The 15,032-nt window shown below is 35.9% G+C and overlaps 1 protein-coding gene across 2 annotated transcripts in view; it reads left to right on the forward strand.

Moving 5' to 3' along the window:
* The window catches only part of ODAD2 (outer dynein arm docking complex subunit 2), a 181,530-nt gene that overhangs the window by 132,840 nt on the left and 33,658 nt on the right, over positions 1–15,032 (forward strand). For both annotated transcript variants that reach the window (XM_004425263.3, XM_087420714.1), the window contains 2 exons: positions 1,392–1,580; positions 2,838–3,059. In XM_004425263.3, coding sequence (XP_004425320.1) covers positions 1,392–1,580; positions 2,838–3,059 — 411 coding nt within the window. The remainder of the gene's footprint in view (positions 1–1,391; positions 1,581–2,837; positions 3,060–15,032) is intronic.

A 15,032-nucleotide genomic window follows, 5' to 3' on the forward strand; every position in this document is an offset into this window, starting at 1 on the left:
CAATTCTGAGAGATCTTCCATGATGCTAAATTGATAAAATCTCCTCCCCACCTCACTTGCCAGATGCACACTTAAACCTCTGCACTGGCTTTCACATGCCCTTAAAGTGAACACCAGACTCTCTACCAAGGCTTATAAGACCCTTCAAGATCCCACCTCCTAAGTCTTGTTTTCTCCCATTCTCTGTCCTATTTTGTGCTCTAACCATTCTGAAGGAGACAAAAGTCACCTCTCTCTCACTCTCAGATCTGTGTTACATGATGATTCCTCCATCTAGAATCCCCTTTGCACTGGATGACTCCTCACCCCTTAGGCCTCAGCTTACAGACAGCCTCTTGGAAAGCAGTCCTTGAATCTTTACACCAGCGGAGACTCCCTTGTTGTGTGTATCTGTAGTATCTTTACCTCTTCCTCCTTAATGCTGTTCGTTATACCTGTAATTTCTTAATGCCCACCTTCCCCACTAGACTGTAAGCAATGTGATGGCAAAAGAGTGTACACGGTCAATCCATATTATTCACAGATTCTGTTTGGGAATTTGCCTACTTGCTAAAATTTTTTGTACCCCCAAAATCAATACTCAGAGCACTTCCTCGGTCATTCTCGGACACACACAGAAAGGTAAAGAATTTGAGTCACCCATCACACACGTTCTCAGCTAAGGCTAAACACGATGATGCTCTGCCTCCTTGTTTTAGCTCTCATACTGTAAATAAAGGTCTACTTAGTGCCACATTTTCTGGATTTTTCTGGTTTTTGTTAGTGATTTCACTGTATAAAATGGCCCCCAAGCACTGTACTGAAATGCTGTCTAGTGTTCCTAAGCGCAAGAAGGCTGCGATGAGCCTTACAGAGAAAATACATGTTAGATTAGCTTCATTCAGGCATGAATTGTTGTATTGTCCATGAGTTCAGTGTTAATGAATTAACAATATGTGAAATAAGATGTCTTTAAACAGAAACAAACATAAAATAAGGTTATTTACTGATCAGTTGATGAAAATGTGACCAGAAGCTTGCAGGAACCTAACCCTGTATTTCTTCTAGGAACAGTGGTCAAGTATTCACTAATTCAGTTTTTGTGATTACTTTATAGAACATAACTGCAAATAAGACTCAACTATTAACTTCTATATCCCCAGTAGTTAGTACAGTGACTCTCACATAATAGTTGTTCAATAAATATTTGTTGAAACTGAATTGTATGTATACACACACACATACTTTATATACATACACAGAAATTATGTAAAACATAGAAATAAATTAAAACCGAATTTGTTTTTCATGCCAAAGATGCACTTCACAGCCTTGTCATTACTTTCTGCTTTGGAAAAGTGCCTAAATATAGGTTTATTTTTGATATCATCTTTTTTTTTATTATTACCTAGGATGCTGGAGAAATGGTTCGTTCCTTTGTTGGTGGTTTGGAGCTTGTTGTCAATTTACTGAAATCAGATAATAAAGAAGTTTTGGCGGGTGTATGTGCTACTATTACCAATATAGCCAAAGATCAAGAAAATTTAGCTGTTATTACAGATCATGGAGTTGTCCCTTTATTGTCTAAACTAGCAAATACAGTAAGTAACCCATCTTTTTATTTTAAATGCATATTGTCATAAGATATCATGGTGTAGTGGCAAAAACAATGAGCTTCAAGTTCAGAGACCTGGATTCAAGCTTAATATCCTCACTTATGATGTATGAGAGTTTGGTTAATTCATGTAATTTCTCTGAGACAAATCAACGTGAAAGTATGTTTTACACTGGACAATGTTAATATGCAAGATCCTTATAAAATAGAGGCTGTTTTTTAATTGTCACCGACAAGCAAAGTGTTGGAAAATATAAATGTTATTGTGTAAGTGTTAACTATCATCTTCGTCACCATCATTATTATTATCCTTAAGATAACTGTTCATGCCAACTTTAGAATTTAAATGCACCTCAGCAAGCTTGGATTGATGGCATTCTTGAGCTAGAAGACTTTGGCAATCACTGTATTGTTTATCCAGAGCTGTGCCAGATAGAATAAGCAGCCTTGAAAGATAATGACTTCACCATGAGCAGAGGTATTTGAGCACAGCTTGGACTACCACTTGGCAGAAAAGTCATAGAGCAGAAATTCAATCGTTGGGAGGATGCTTGGTCTAGAGGACTTTTAGGGCCAGTCTAATGCTGAGTTCCTATCTGCCAGATTCAGTTAAGGACACCAAGTTGTTGCCTGAATCAAGAGAACAGTACAATTAACAAACAGAAAGTGATATCCTATTCAATTATATTATACCTATATAAGGTAATTAACATACAAAAAGAAGGACATAGTCTTCATCAAGAATGCAGAAAGGAAAATGGTGGACTCAAAACATGTCATTGTTTGCTGCACTGTCTTCTCTCTTTTGGGAACCAACATGTATTCCTGATGCAGAAGTATTCCTAGGGTGAGGAAGTAGAGTTAATCCACTTATCCCACTTAAGTGAAATGCTCCCTTAAGAATTATTTTTTTACTAAACCACTTCTTGATCTGTAATTCTGTGTTGTAAGTAGACTTACTCAAAAGGAAATCTAGCCTTGAGAAAATAACTAATGCCAGACACCTGGTCACCTTTGAGTGCACCGACTATGTTCGGGTCATAAAAAGAAAACTCAAGATTGAACCTTGGTCCATTGATGACCCACCAAAATACTGGTTCCCTTCAAGACACTGCCTGAATAGCCAGCTAGCCCTTCTCTCTTGGCTCATTGGCATCTTAGTGGGCAATAAACATCTAGCACATAAACATGATCTCACAGGATCATTACGGTGCACATACAACAATTTGTTTCCTTTGTGCAGAATAATGATAAACTGAGGCGTCATCTAGCAGAAGCTGTTTCACGTTGCTGTATGTGGGGCAGAAACAGAGTGGCCTTTGGCGAGCACAAAGCAGTGGCTCCATTAGTGCGTTACCTGAAATCGAATGACACCAACGTGCATCGAGCAACAGCTCAAGCCTTGTACCAACTCTCAGAAGACGCCGATAACTGCATCACCATGCATGAGAATGGCGCGGTCAAGGTACAGTTGATTGACTTTGTGGTTTAGTCTGAGTTAGGTAAATGTGGCTGGAAAGAAACTTAAGTCATGTTAAGGTTTTACTAAAGAAGGTATTTGAACACACGAAACTGCCTACTCATTGGGTCCTGGCTGCAGCTGAGCTGTGTGTGATCAAGGCTTATGCTGCAAAAAAGTTGTGGGGAGGTAAAATTTTTCTAAATCAAAAAATATAAAATGGAATCAGTAAAATAAGTAATCATTCCATAATTTGAATTTGATTAAAGGAAATGTACAGCACATCAATAATCAGTGGTATTCATAATTCTATATAATGTATTAATTACTTAGCACTTAAATAATAAAATACGGGCACCAACTAAACAACAAAGGAATTGGCTGAAATCACAACTAGACTATAGCTTGACAGTTTTAACCACGATAGCAAAGGACCAATTCAAAGACATTTTTTCAAAAAACAATTTACATCAGATTTTCTTTGCCTTTAATCAATATATAGGTAGGAGAGTTTCTGCACATAGATTTTTAATGTACTTGTACTTGGAAACCACCTAGAGCTTCTGAATGGGATATTTTGATCACAGTAAACATAAAAATACTTAAGAGTACATGAACAGCTTACATGTATTAGGAAAAATTGATTTAAAATGTTAGTTCTTTTCTGTAGCTTGTTTTCTGGTACAATATAATTTTACTGCTTATTACTTCAATTTGGAGCCCATGATAACGAGGTGCATTTACGTTTTGAAATGTATACCCAAAGTGGGCTTGATCTTTCAGACAAGAGTTAAAGTAAAATCTCTAGTTAATCATATCTAGTCAACTTTATATATGCTGAATATGAAATATCTTAGGAGGAATAATACTCTTAAAATACCAATTGGTAATTTTTTGACGCAATTATTTTAATTTATCCTTCAAACCTATTATAGTTGAAGAATGTGATGTTAATTTTTCTTAAATTAAACCCAATTTACATTTAAATATGTCAACTTTTCCATTATAAATCTGTTTTTATAGCACATAGGTTAGGCCAAATTAGTTTCTTCAAGCAAAAAGCTGGCATAAAAAGCACCTTTTAAACTAAGTGCTAATTTTTCAAAGCAAATTATAAAAAATATATTGGGAATGTTAATTTCAAATTGCTAAAGAATGATAAAAATGCCATCATTTCTACATGATTATGTTCACACTTCAAAAAAGATTTTCTAATTTAAAATTATACATTCTATTATGGAACAAGGACTTGCACAACCTAACTTGCCATAAGTATACAGTTTAAAAATAAAAACAAAGCTATCAAAATTAAGTGGCCCAGTAAAGTGTCGGACATATAACATATGCTTAGACAATTGCCAGTTACATTAAGAAGAGAATTTCTGGACTACTCAGAAAGTTGTAAATTTAATAAGGTTTACACGTTACAGTTCAATTGACATATGTGCCATGTGTATATGCAACTCTCAATTATTTCTTCTAATGCAAGTCAATAATCATCCAAAATCATTTATGAGTTGTATTCTGCTATGTCAAGTGTTAAAACTGTGTTCACGAACCCACACAGCTTATATGTGTTAGAGGAATAAGAAAGAAAGTAGGGTTTGTTTGTTCTAGACCCATCCCAGGTCATCGTTAGGTATCCTGAGGGCCTCTCTGTCTCATCTATTTGCATTCCTGACTATCTGCTATTTCTACTGGAGCACAACTGTAAAGAAGAGGACCTTGCTTTTTATAAGTTACTCTGTCATGATAGAGAGGCAGGCCTTACTGTGGGCTCTTCCTTCTTGGGACCGTGGGGGAAGCATAAGGATCTATGTCTCCCTTCTCTGGTTTTCTTTAAGGAGCGAAAAAATGAGAGTGTGGTGTACCGGATGTAGGTAGAATAAATGGGGTTTGCTTGGTTATGGGGAATAAAGAAAAAAGTCAAGTCAAAAGTGACTCCAAGTTCCAAGCTAGATGAGGAGAAGGATTCCATTATCCAAGAGAATGAAGAAAATATTTAGCACATGGCAGGGGAGAGTGGGGTATAGTAACTGCAGTGAATGTGTCACAGTGTGTAACTGCCAACATTTCTGACTTCAAATGCATATAAACTTTCTCCACTATTTTGGCAAATCCCTGGCTGTTTTCATTCCTAATTGCTACTGCACCTTTCTAGTCAAATGCTTATAGTGTTATTTCCCAGTCCTACAACATTCCTGCTGCAGCTGCCCGTGAGCAGTGTTGACAGGCACTTTGACAATTACCAGAGTCATCCTGTCACCCTGTTCGTAAGTAATTTATTCTAGAGTTAACCTTTGCCGTACAGTTTCCCCAACAGCAGCTGGGAAATTGCCTGACGTCATGCAATGTATCTGTCTCGTGCCAACTGATGTTTGTTCTGTAATAACAGTGAAGGAGCAGGCTTGTGGGTCTGGAATAGACTGAGTTCAGTTCCTAGTATGTTCAGTTTAAATGGTCAGTTTGAATTTTAGGTCTAGAGCAGTGCTGTCCAGTAGAAATGTAACGTGAGCTAATATATATAATATTAAATTTTCTAGTAGCCACAATTTCAGACAGGATAAAAAGACACAGGTAAAATTATTTTAGTAATATATTTATTTAACCCAAGATATCTAAAGTATTATTTTAACATATAATCAATATAAAAATACTAGTAAGATATTTTACATTATTATTTTTTTTTTGTATTAAAGTCTTCAAAATCCATGTGTGGTTTATCCTTACAATACATCTCAATTTGGACAGGCCACATATCAAGTTCTCACTAGTGGCTAGTGGTTTTCTTATTGGACAGCGAAGTCTAGAGACAGGAGAGAGGGGAAGATTCTGGAAGTATCAGTGGAGAAATATTAAACCACGAATGAGGATGGATAAGATGTTTTTGGCAGAGAGTTCAGAGAAGCCTGGGAAATGTCTACATTTTCACTCACAGAGCAAATAAACTAGGAGGAGGAGCTGTCAAAGTAAACTTGAGAAGTTAACAGGTTAAACAGGAGTTCTAGAAGCCAAAGGAAGAGCAAGTTTCCAAAGGGTTTGTGTTTAAACACTGCTAAGTGGTCAACAAGGATTTCCTGACTCAATTACGTTGAAAAATAATCCTTGTGGTAGAGCCTTTCCGGGTAAGAATCTCTTCTGTATGAACTAATAAATCCCCTGCTCTGGTAAATATAATGTGATAGGAATAATTCAATTCCTATCCTCTTTATGATTTGACACAGACCTCCAGTGCAAAACCTTGTGAATGTGGATGCAGAGCTGTTGGCAACGATATTGAAAATATGAGAATTCTAGGAGATATACCAAAGTTATTTGATAATTATAACAAAACTATAACATAGGAAGTAATATAAGGAGGAGAAGAAGTTGCAGGAAAAACTGAGCAAGACAAGCCCTTTCCTAAGACAGAAAAAGTGATCAAATAGAAAGATGATGAGCACGTGTAAAAGGCATTAAGCTCCCTTCCCCATGGTGACATTGGATTTGTTTTTGCAAATTTCTATACCGGGCAGTTATGGCCTATAACTTTCCAGAGGGCAGTAAATTGAAGAGATTGCAGAAAATACAACTAGAAGTGGGTCCAGCAGTGGCAGAGTGAGGGGAGAGCATTTCAGTTTAGGTGCAGCTGAAAGGATTGTCCTGGGTGCCTCCCAGCCTCAGCACCTGTAGTGGCATTCCAGGAAACCAGGAAGATGAACCCAGAAGCAAACACACCTCATAGTTTTTGAAGCCTGGCATAGGAAAAGAAAAATATCACTAAAGCTTTTGAGTCAAGTAAATGGACTTTAGAGACTGAGGTCACCCCAGATCTCAGTGTCTATATGCAGTCTACATACTTAATGTTTGATCGAATTGTAATATTTTCTGTTAATTAAAACTCTTAATGTAACTCGGTGGTTTTGAGTACTTTCCTCACATTTCAGATATTCCCTGGGTGCTAGGGATAGTCCACTTGGAAATGTGCTTTTAAATTACTTAATAGGACTATTAGGTATCAGTGACTATATTATGATACCACGTATAGAGTCCTATACACACTTGTTTCTGATTGACTTTTTTCTTATTTGCATTTTTACTTTAAAGCAAGAATGAAATTTATGTTTACTTAAGGGTTCAAATAGGTTAGATTTTAGTTTATCCTATTTAATATTAATACATATATCAAATGTTTTCCTTATTTCATTTTTACCTTTTTAACTTAAAAAGAGTAATAGCATTATTGAGGTATAATTGATATACACATGCACATATTTAAAGTATACAATTTGATAAGTTTTGACATATATATATAAACACACCCATGAAACCATTACCAAATCAAGATAATGACCCCCCAAATTTCCTGGTACCCCTTTGTAAATGCTCTTTCTTGCCCCTGTCTGTCCCTGAGCAAGCACTGATCTGCTTTCTGTCAATATAGATTAGTTTGCACTTCCTAGAATTTAACATAAATGGGATCATACAGTATGTTCTTGTTTTTTTGTTTGGCTTCTTTCACTCATCTTAATTATTTTCTTATTTATGCATGCTCTTACATGTATCCACAGTTCACTCTTATTGCTGAGTGATGTTCCATTGGCTGTATCACAATTTGTTTATCCTTTCACTTGTTGATGGACATCTGAGTTATTTCCAATTTGCGGTTATTACAAATAAAGCTGCTCTGAATATTCATGTACAAGTTTTTGTGGGGACGTATACTTTCACTCCTCTTGGGTGAATACCTAGGCGTGAATGGCTGGATCACGTGGTGTGTGTACGTTTAGCTTTTTAAGAAATTGCCAAACTGTTTTCCAAAGTGGTTGTGCCATTTTACATTCCCACCAGCAGTGTATGAGAGCATCCTCTCCAACAGTTGCTATGTTGTCTTTTTTATTCTAGACATTCTAATAGGTGTGTAATGTTGTCTCATGATTCCAATGTCAGCTTTCCTAATGACTAATGATGTAGAACATCTTTTTATGTGCTTATATGCCAGCTGTATAATTCCTCTGGTGAACTGTTCAAATTTTTTGACCATTTTCAATTGGGTTGTTTCCTTATTATTGAGTTTTGAGAGTTCTGTATGTGTTTTGGATACAAGTTCTTTACCAGATGTATAGTTTGCAAATATTTTCTCCCAGTTTGTAGCTAGTCTATTCACTTTCTGTATTCTCACTGTATCTTTTGAAGAGCAGAAGTTCTTAACTTTGATGAAGTCAATTTATCTTTTCTTTAAAATGGATCATGCTTTTGTGTTTTATCTAAGAAATATTTGCCTAACACATGGTCACAAGGATTATCCATGTTTTCTTCTGGAAGTTTTATAACTTTTGGGTTTACATTTAAGTCTCTGATCCATTTTGAGTAAATTTTTGTTTATGGTGCTACATACAAATTGAAGTTCATTTTGGAGCGTATGAGCATCATTTGTTGAAAATATTGCTCTTTCCTCACTGAATTTCTTTTGCAGTTTTGAAAAAAATCAATTGAATGTATATCTGTTTTGTTCCATTGTTCTATTTGTCTATATTTACGTGAATACTACACTGTCTTAATTACTGTAGCTTTATAATAAGCCTTAAAGCTAGGTAGTGTTAAGTCTTCTTTTTTTTTTTTTAATTTTTATTTATTTATTTTATTTTTATTTCCCCCAAAGCACCAGTAGATAGTTGTATGTCATAGTTGCACAGCCTTCTAGTTGCTGTATGTGGGACGCGGCCTCGGCATGGCCAGAGAAGCGGTGCGTCAGTGCACGCCCGGCATCCGAACCCAGGCCGCCAGCAGCGGAGTTCGTGCACTTAACCGCTAAGCCACGGGGCCAGCCCCAAGTCTTCTTACCTTATTCTTTTTTTAAGGTTGTTTTGGCTTTTCTAGTTCTTTTACTTTTCCATATGAATTTTAAAATCAGTTTGTCAGTTTCTATAGAAAGTGCTTCCTGAGATTTTGATTGGAGTGGCGTTGAATCTATACATCTTTCGGGGAAAAATTGACATCTTAGCAATATTGAGTCTTTTGATCCATAAAAAAAGGAATATCTCTCCATTAATTTAGGCCTTATTTAGTATCTCTCAGCAATATTTTGTAGCTTTCATCATGTAGGTCTTTCACATCTTTTGTCAGATTTATCCCTATATAATTAATATTTTGATGCTACTGTAAATGATAATTTTAAAATTTCAATTTCTTATTGTTCATTGCTGTTATATGGAAATGTAATTGATTTTATATATTACTATTATATCCTACGACCTTGCTAAACTCACTTATTTGTTCTGGTAGGTTTTTGGAGATTCCACAAGATTTTCTACATAGACCAGGGATTGGCAAACTTTTTCTCTAAAGGGCCAGATAGTAAATATTTTAGGTTTTATGGGATGCATACAGTCTCTGTTGCAGATTTTTCTTTGTTTTATTGTTGTTGTTGATATTATTATTAATTATTTACAACTGTACAAAAATGTAAAAACCATTCTTTATTCTGTGAGCCATACAAAAACAGACTGTAGTTTGCCAGCCTCTAGTATAAACAATCATAACATCTGCAAATAAACCCTCTTTCTTCTTTTCTGACCTGGCTGCCTTTTATTTATTTTTCTTGCTTGATTGCATTGGCCAGACACTCCTGAACAATATTGGAAAGAAGTGGTAAGAGCAGATATCATAATCTTATTTCTTATCTTGGGGGAATGCTTTCAGTCTCTCACCATTAAGTTTAACCTTATCTGTAGGTTTTTCATCTATGACCTTTATCAGGTTGTGGAAGTTCTCTTCTATTACTACTTTGATAAGAATTTTTTTATCAGGAATAGATGTTGGATTTTGTCAAATGCTTTCTATGTATCTATTGAGGTTATCTTATGGTTTTTATTTTTTAGTTTTTTATTGTGGAATATTACATTTATTGGTTTCAAATATTAAACCAACCCAGCGTTCTTAGGATAAACCCCCTTGGTCATGATGTATTGTCCTTTTTATACATTGTTGAACTTAATTTGCTAAAATGCTGCTTAGAATTTTGCATCTGTGTTCATGAGGGATATTGGTGTGTAGTATTCTTTTCTTGTAATGGCTTTCTCTATTTTGCTATCAGGGTAACGCTGGCTTCAATGAATGAGTTGGGAAGTGTTCCTTCCTCTTCAATTTTCTGGAAGAGTTTTCGAGAACTGATATTATTTCTTCCTTAAATGTTTGGTAGAATTCACAAGTCAAGCCATCTGAACCTAAAGTTTTCATTTTTGGAAGATTTTAAACAACAAATCCAATTTCTTTAATCACTACAGGACTCTTCAAGGTTATTTCTTTCTTCTTGAGTGAGCATTGGTAGCTTGTGTCTTTCAAGGAATTAGTTCATTTCATCTAAGTTATCAAATGTATTAGCATAAAATTATTCATAATATTCCCTTATCCTTTTAATATCTATAGAATCTGCATTTACAGCACCTCTTTCATTCATGATGTTGGTAATTTTTGTCCTCTCTTTTCTCCTGATCAGTCTGGCTAGAAGTCTATCAATTTTATTGATCTTCTTAAAGAACCAGCTTTTGTTTCATTGATTTTCTCTATTATTTTTCTGTTTTTTGTTTCATTGATTTCCAATGTAATCTTTATTATTTCCTTTCTTCTGATTACTTTGGGGTTTCATTTGCTCTTCTTTGTCTAGTTTCTTAAAGTGGAAATTAAGATAATTGATTTGACACCTTTATTCTTTTCTAATAAAGGTGCTTAGTTGTATAAATTTCCCTCTAATATTGCTTTAGCTGCATCCCAGAAATTTTAATAAGCTGTGTTTTTATTTTCATTTAGTTAAAAATACTTTCTAATTTCCCCTTTGATTTCTCTTTGACCCATGGATTATTTAGAAGTGTGATGTTTAGTTTCCAAATATTTGAGGATTTTCCATTGGCCTTTCTGTTGATTTATAATTTAATTCCATTGTAGTCAGAGAACATACATTGTATTACTTGAATATTTCTTAAAAATTTAAGACTTGTTCTGTGATTCACAATATGGCTTATCTTGTTAATGTTACACGTGCACTTAAAAAGAATGAGTATTCTGATGTGGTTGGGTAAAGAGTCCTATAAGGTTTAATAAGGTTAAGTTGGTTGACGTTGTTGTTCAGGTGTTCTGCATCTTTATTGATTTTATGACTACTTGTTCTACCAATTATTGTGGATGTGCCAATTTCTCCTTGCAGTTCTATCAATTTTTTCTTTGTGTATTTTGAAGCTCTCGTATTAGGTGCATAAATATTTAGGCATAGTACGTCCTCTTGATGACCCCTTTATCACTTTGAAATGATCATCTTTATCCCTGATCATATTCTTTGTTTTGAAATCTACATTTTCTGCTACTAATAAAGATACTCCTGCTTTCTTTTGGTTAGTATTAGCATGACAAATTCTATAACTTTTTCTATCCTTTTACCCTATTTATGTATTTTTATTTAAACTGGCTATTTGTAGGCAGCATACAGTTGGGGCTTGTTTTTTTATTCAATCTCAACCTCTGCCTTTTAGGGAGAAGGGGAGGGGGTATTTTCACTATTTACATTTAATGTGCTATTGACATGGTTGGCTTTAAATGTGTCACCTTATTTGTTTTCTGTGTTCCCATCTGTTCTTTCTTTTCTCTTCTTTTTCTGACCTCTCTTGGATTAATCAAATATATTTTTTTATTATTTCATTTTCTCTCCTTTGTTGGCTTTTAGTTATGATTCTGTTTTGTTGTTTTAGTGGTTGCTTTCGAGTTTATACATATTTATTTCAGCACAGTGCCTCTTCAAGTTATAGTATACACATAACCATATAGTTTAAGAATCATGCAACAGTATGCTTCCATTTCTGTCCTCCTGGCTTTTGTGTTTTGTTGTCATGCATCTGACTCCTACATATATATTATAAACTCCACAATATATTGTTCTTGTTTTTGGAGGTAAATAGTCAATTATTTTTTACAGAGATTTAAATAAACAGGAAAAAGTGCTATTTATTCATTTTTGTAGACGCAGATTTTCACCTGGTATCATTTTCTTTCTGGCTAAAGGACTTTTGACATTTCTTGTAGTACAGTTCTGTTGATGATGGATTCTTTCAGCTTTTGTATGTCTAAAAAAGACTTTATTTTGTCTTTGAAAAATATTTTTGCTGGATGTAGAATTTTATACTGACTTGTTTTCCTTTCAGACCTTTAAACATGTTGCTCCATTTTATTCTCATTTGCATTGTTTCTGAGAAGAAATCTGCTATCATCCTTATGTTTGTTCACCTGTATGTCATATTTCTCTTTTCTTTGGCTGCTCTTAGGGTTTTATCATTTTCACTATTTTGAGCAATTTGATTATGATTTTCCTTGGTGTCATTTTCTTCATGTTTCTTGGGGTTGGTCTTTGTTGAGTTTCTTGAATCTGTGGGCTTATAGTTTTCATCAAGTCTGGAAAACTTTGAGCCATTGGTTCTTCAGATACTTTCCCTGTCCCTTTCTCTTTCCATTGTCCTTTGGAAATTCCACGTTCACCTATATTTGGCTACTTGAAGTTTTCCCACAGCTCCCTAAGGCTCTGTTCATTTTTTCAGTCTTTTTTGCTGTGTTTTAATCTAGGATGTGTCTATTTCTGTATCTTCAAGTTCAGTAATCTAATTTTTTGCAATGTTTAATTTGCCTTTATTCCCATCCAATGTGTTTTACATCTCAGATACTGTAATTTCATCTCTCAAAATTTGATTTGGGTCTTTTTTTATATCTCCCCTGTTTCTACCTAACATGTCTTTTCTCTAGCTTCTTGCACATATGGAATCCAGTTCTAATGACAGTTCTAATATCGTTTCCAGGTTGCTTTCAATTGATTTATTTTTATCTTTATCGTGGGTCATGTCAGACACAGTGAATGTTAATGTGTTGATTGTCAGGTGTGGTTTTTTTTTGGTATTTCTATAAATATTCTTGAGTTTTGTTCTAGGATGCAGTTATATTATTTTGAAACAATTTAATCCTTTCAGTTCTTGCGTTTATGCTTTGTTAGCAAGACTAGAGTAGTGCTAATCCTAGGGCTAATTCTTCCCCACTACTCAGGCAAGACCCTTCTGGTTACTCTGCCTGATGCTCCATAAACTATGTCGTCTTCCACTCTGAGTGGTGGGATCAGGCAGTGTTCTTCACCCTGTGTGACCTTCAGAGATTGTTCCATCTAATCTTTCAGGTGGTCCTTATCCTGTCCTCGAGTAATTTCCTCACACACACGTGTTGACTAGTCCTGCACTGGAGATTCAGGGGCACCTACTGCAGATCTCAGAGTTCTGTGTTCAGCTCCCTCCTCTCCGTAATCTGCCGTGAGGACTCTAGTCATGTGGCTCCCCAGACTCCCAGCTCTGCCTCCCAACTCACGGAGACTGTCAAGCTTGGTTTGGGTTCTCTCTCCCCGTGTTGCAGCCTGGAGACTCTCTCCAGGCAGCAGGCCAGGACACTCTTAGGGCTTACCTTTTTTGTTTCCCATCTCTCAGCAATCACTGTCCTTTGTTGTCTGATGTCCGGTGTCTTGAAAGCCACTGCTGGATGTATCTTTCCATTTTTAAATTGTTTTAGACAGAAAGGTAAATCAAGTTACCCTATTTTGGCAGAAAGCAGAATTCTTATTTTCTTTTATATACTAAATTCATGGAAAATGAGTGCTGGTAGAGGTGAGTTATTCATTTTAAACACGTGTTTTGCAGATGAGGAAACTAAGGTCCAGATAGGTAAGTACCTAAAACCACAATCAATAGACAGCATAACATCATAAATGATTGTGATGTCTAGTTTAGTGCTGTTTCCACTAGATTAGTGAATTTCAGATTGTGTCTCATGGACCCTTAGGGTTCCTCTGGGAGAGATCAGGGCCTGGTTCTCAGCTCAAGGGGAAGCCAATGCTTGGTGGAGGGGACACCTATTTCAACTACAGCATCTATTATTTTCCATTTTGTGTATTAGAATTGTGATCTTGTTTCAAAACAGCTTTTTTGCTACCTTAAAAAGAATTGAAAATTACTATACTAGGCCATGCTGTCCTTTAATAGTTCTGTTTATGAAACCCAGTAGGAGCCACCCTTTTCATATTTATTCAGCACTTTGCTTCTCTTTGATAAAAAGGTTTGCAAAATAAGAATCTCTTCAGTAGGGATTAAGAATTCAAATCTTAATTCTTGGCTTTCTTATATGCAAGTTTAGTGCATATAAAAATCTGATACAAGAAGGACTCTTTAAAGCCACTTTTTCTTCTTTTAAGTTTTCCTTGGAGAGCTCTAGGCAATGCCTTTGCCCTTGAGATGATTCAGCAGTCTTCTAAAAGTCCAGGGAGCCCTTGGGAAACATTGAATGTGCCTGGAGGGTCTGAGCTGATAGAATACTTGTCTCCTTCATCCATGCCAGCACTGCTATTCACCTTGCTTCTGCTAAGTCACCACCACCCCACTCCCAGTAAAATAAATTTCCCCCCCCTTCTTGAAAGCTAAAGGTGAGAAAGGTGAGGAGAGCTGCATGTAGGTGTAGTAAAAGAGCTAGATAATAATGAAAGTAATATCATTTTCATTATTCAGCTTCCTAGGTACCAGACACTATTCTACACATTTACACATATTCTTTTATTCAGTCCCCTCCATTATCCAAGGCGATGGGAATTGTTATCATCTCCATTTTACAGATAAAGAAACTGAGTTTCATAGAAGTTAAGTGACTTGCCCCAAATCACCCAGGTCGTAAGGAAAGGACCCCAAAAATCTGGTTCCAGGGCCTGTTCTCTTAACTCCTATTGCAAGGTAAAGGTAAAGCTGATATACTAGAGGCACATGCGTGGGTGTGGGCGCTGGTGGTTACGGCCATGCTTGAAGGACTAAGCCTGTTGAGGAACTGCTTCATGAGGCAGAGCAGCTGTCTGGGAAGGCACACGGGTATGGGGCTTGGTGGAGAGCATACTTGTTTTATGGTGGGGTGGTGCCTGTCCTTCCTGTCACAGCCGTCACT

The sequence above is a fragment of the Ceratotherium simum genome, chromosome 32 (genome assembly GCF_057802395.1).
Source record: "Ceratotherium simum simum isolate JZ-2026a chromosome 32, ASM5780239v1, whole genome shotgun sequence".
Taxonomy (NCBI): domain Eukaryota; kingdom Metazoa; phylum Chordata; class Mammalia; order Perissodactyla; family Rhinocerotidae; genus Ceratotherium; species Ceratotherium simum.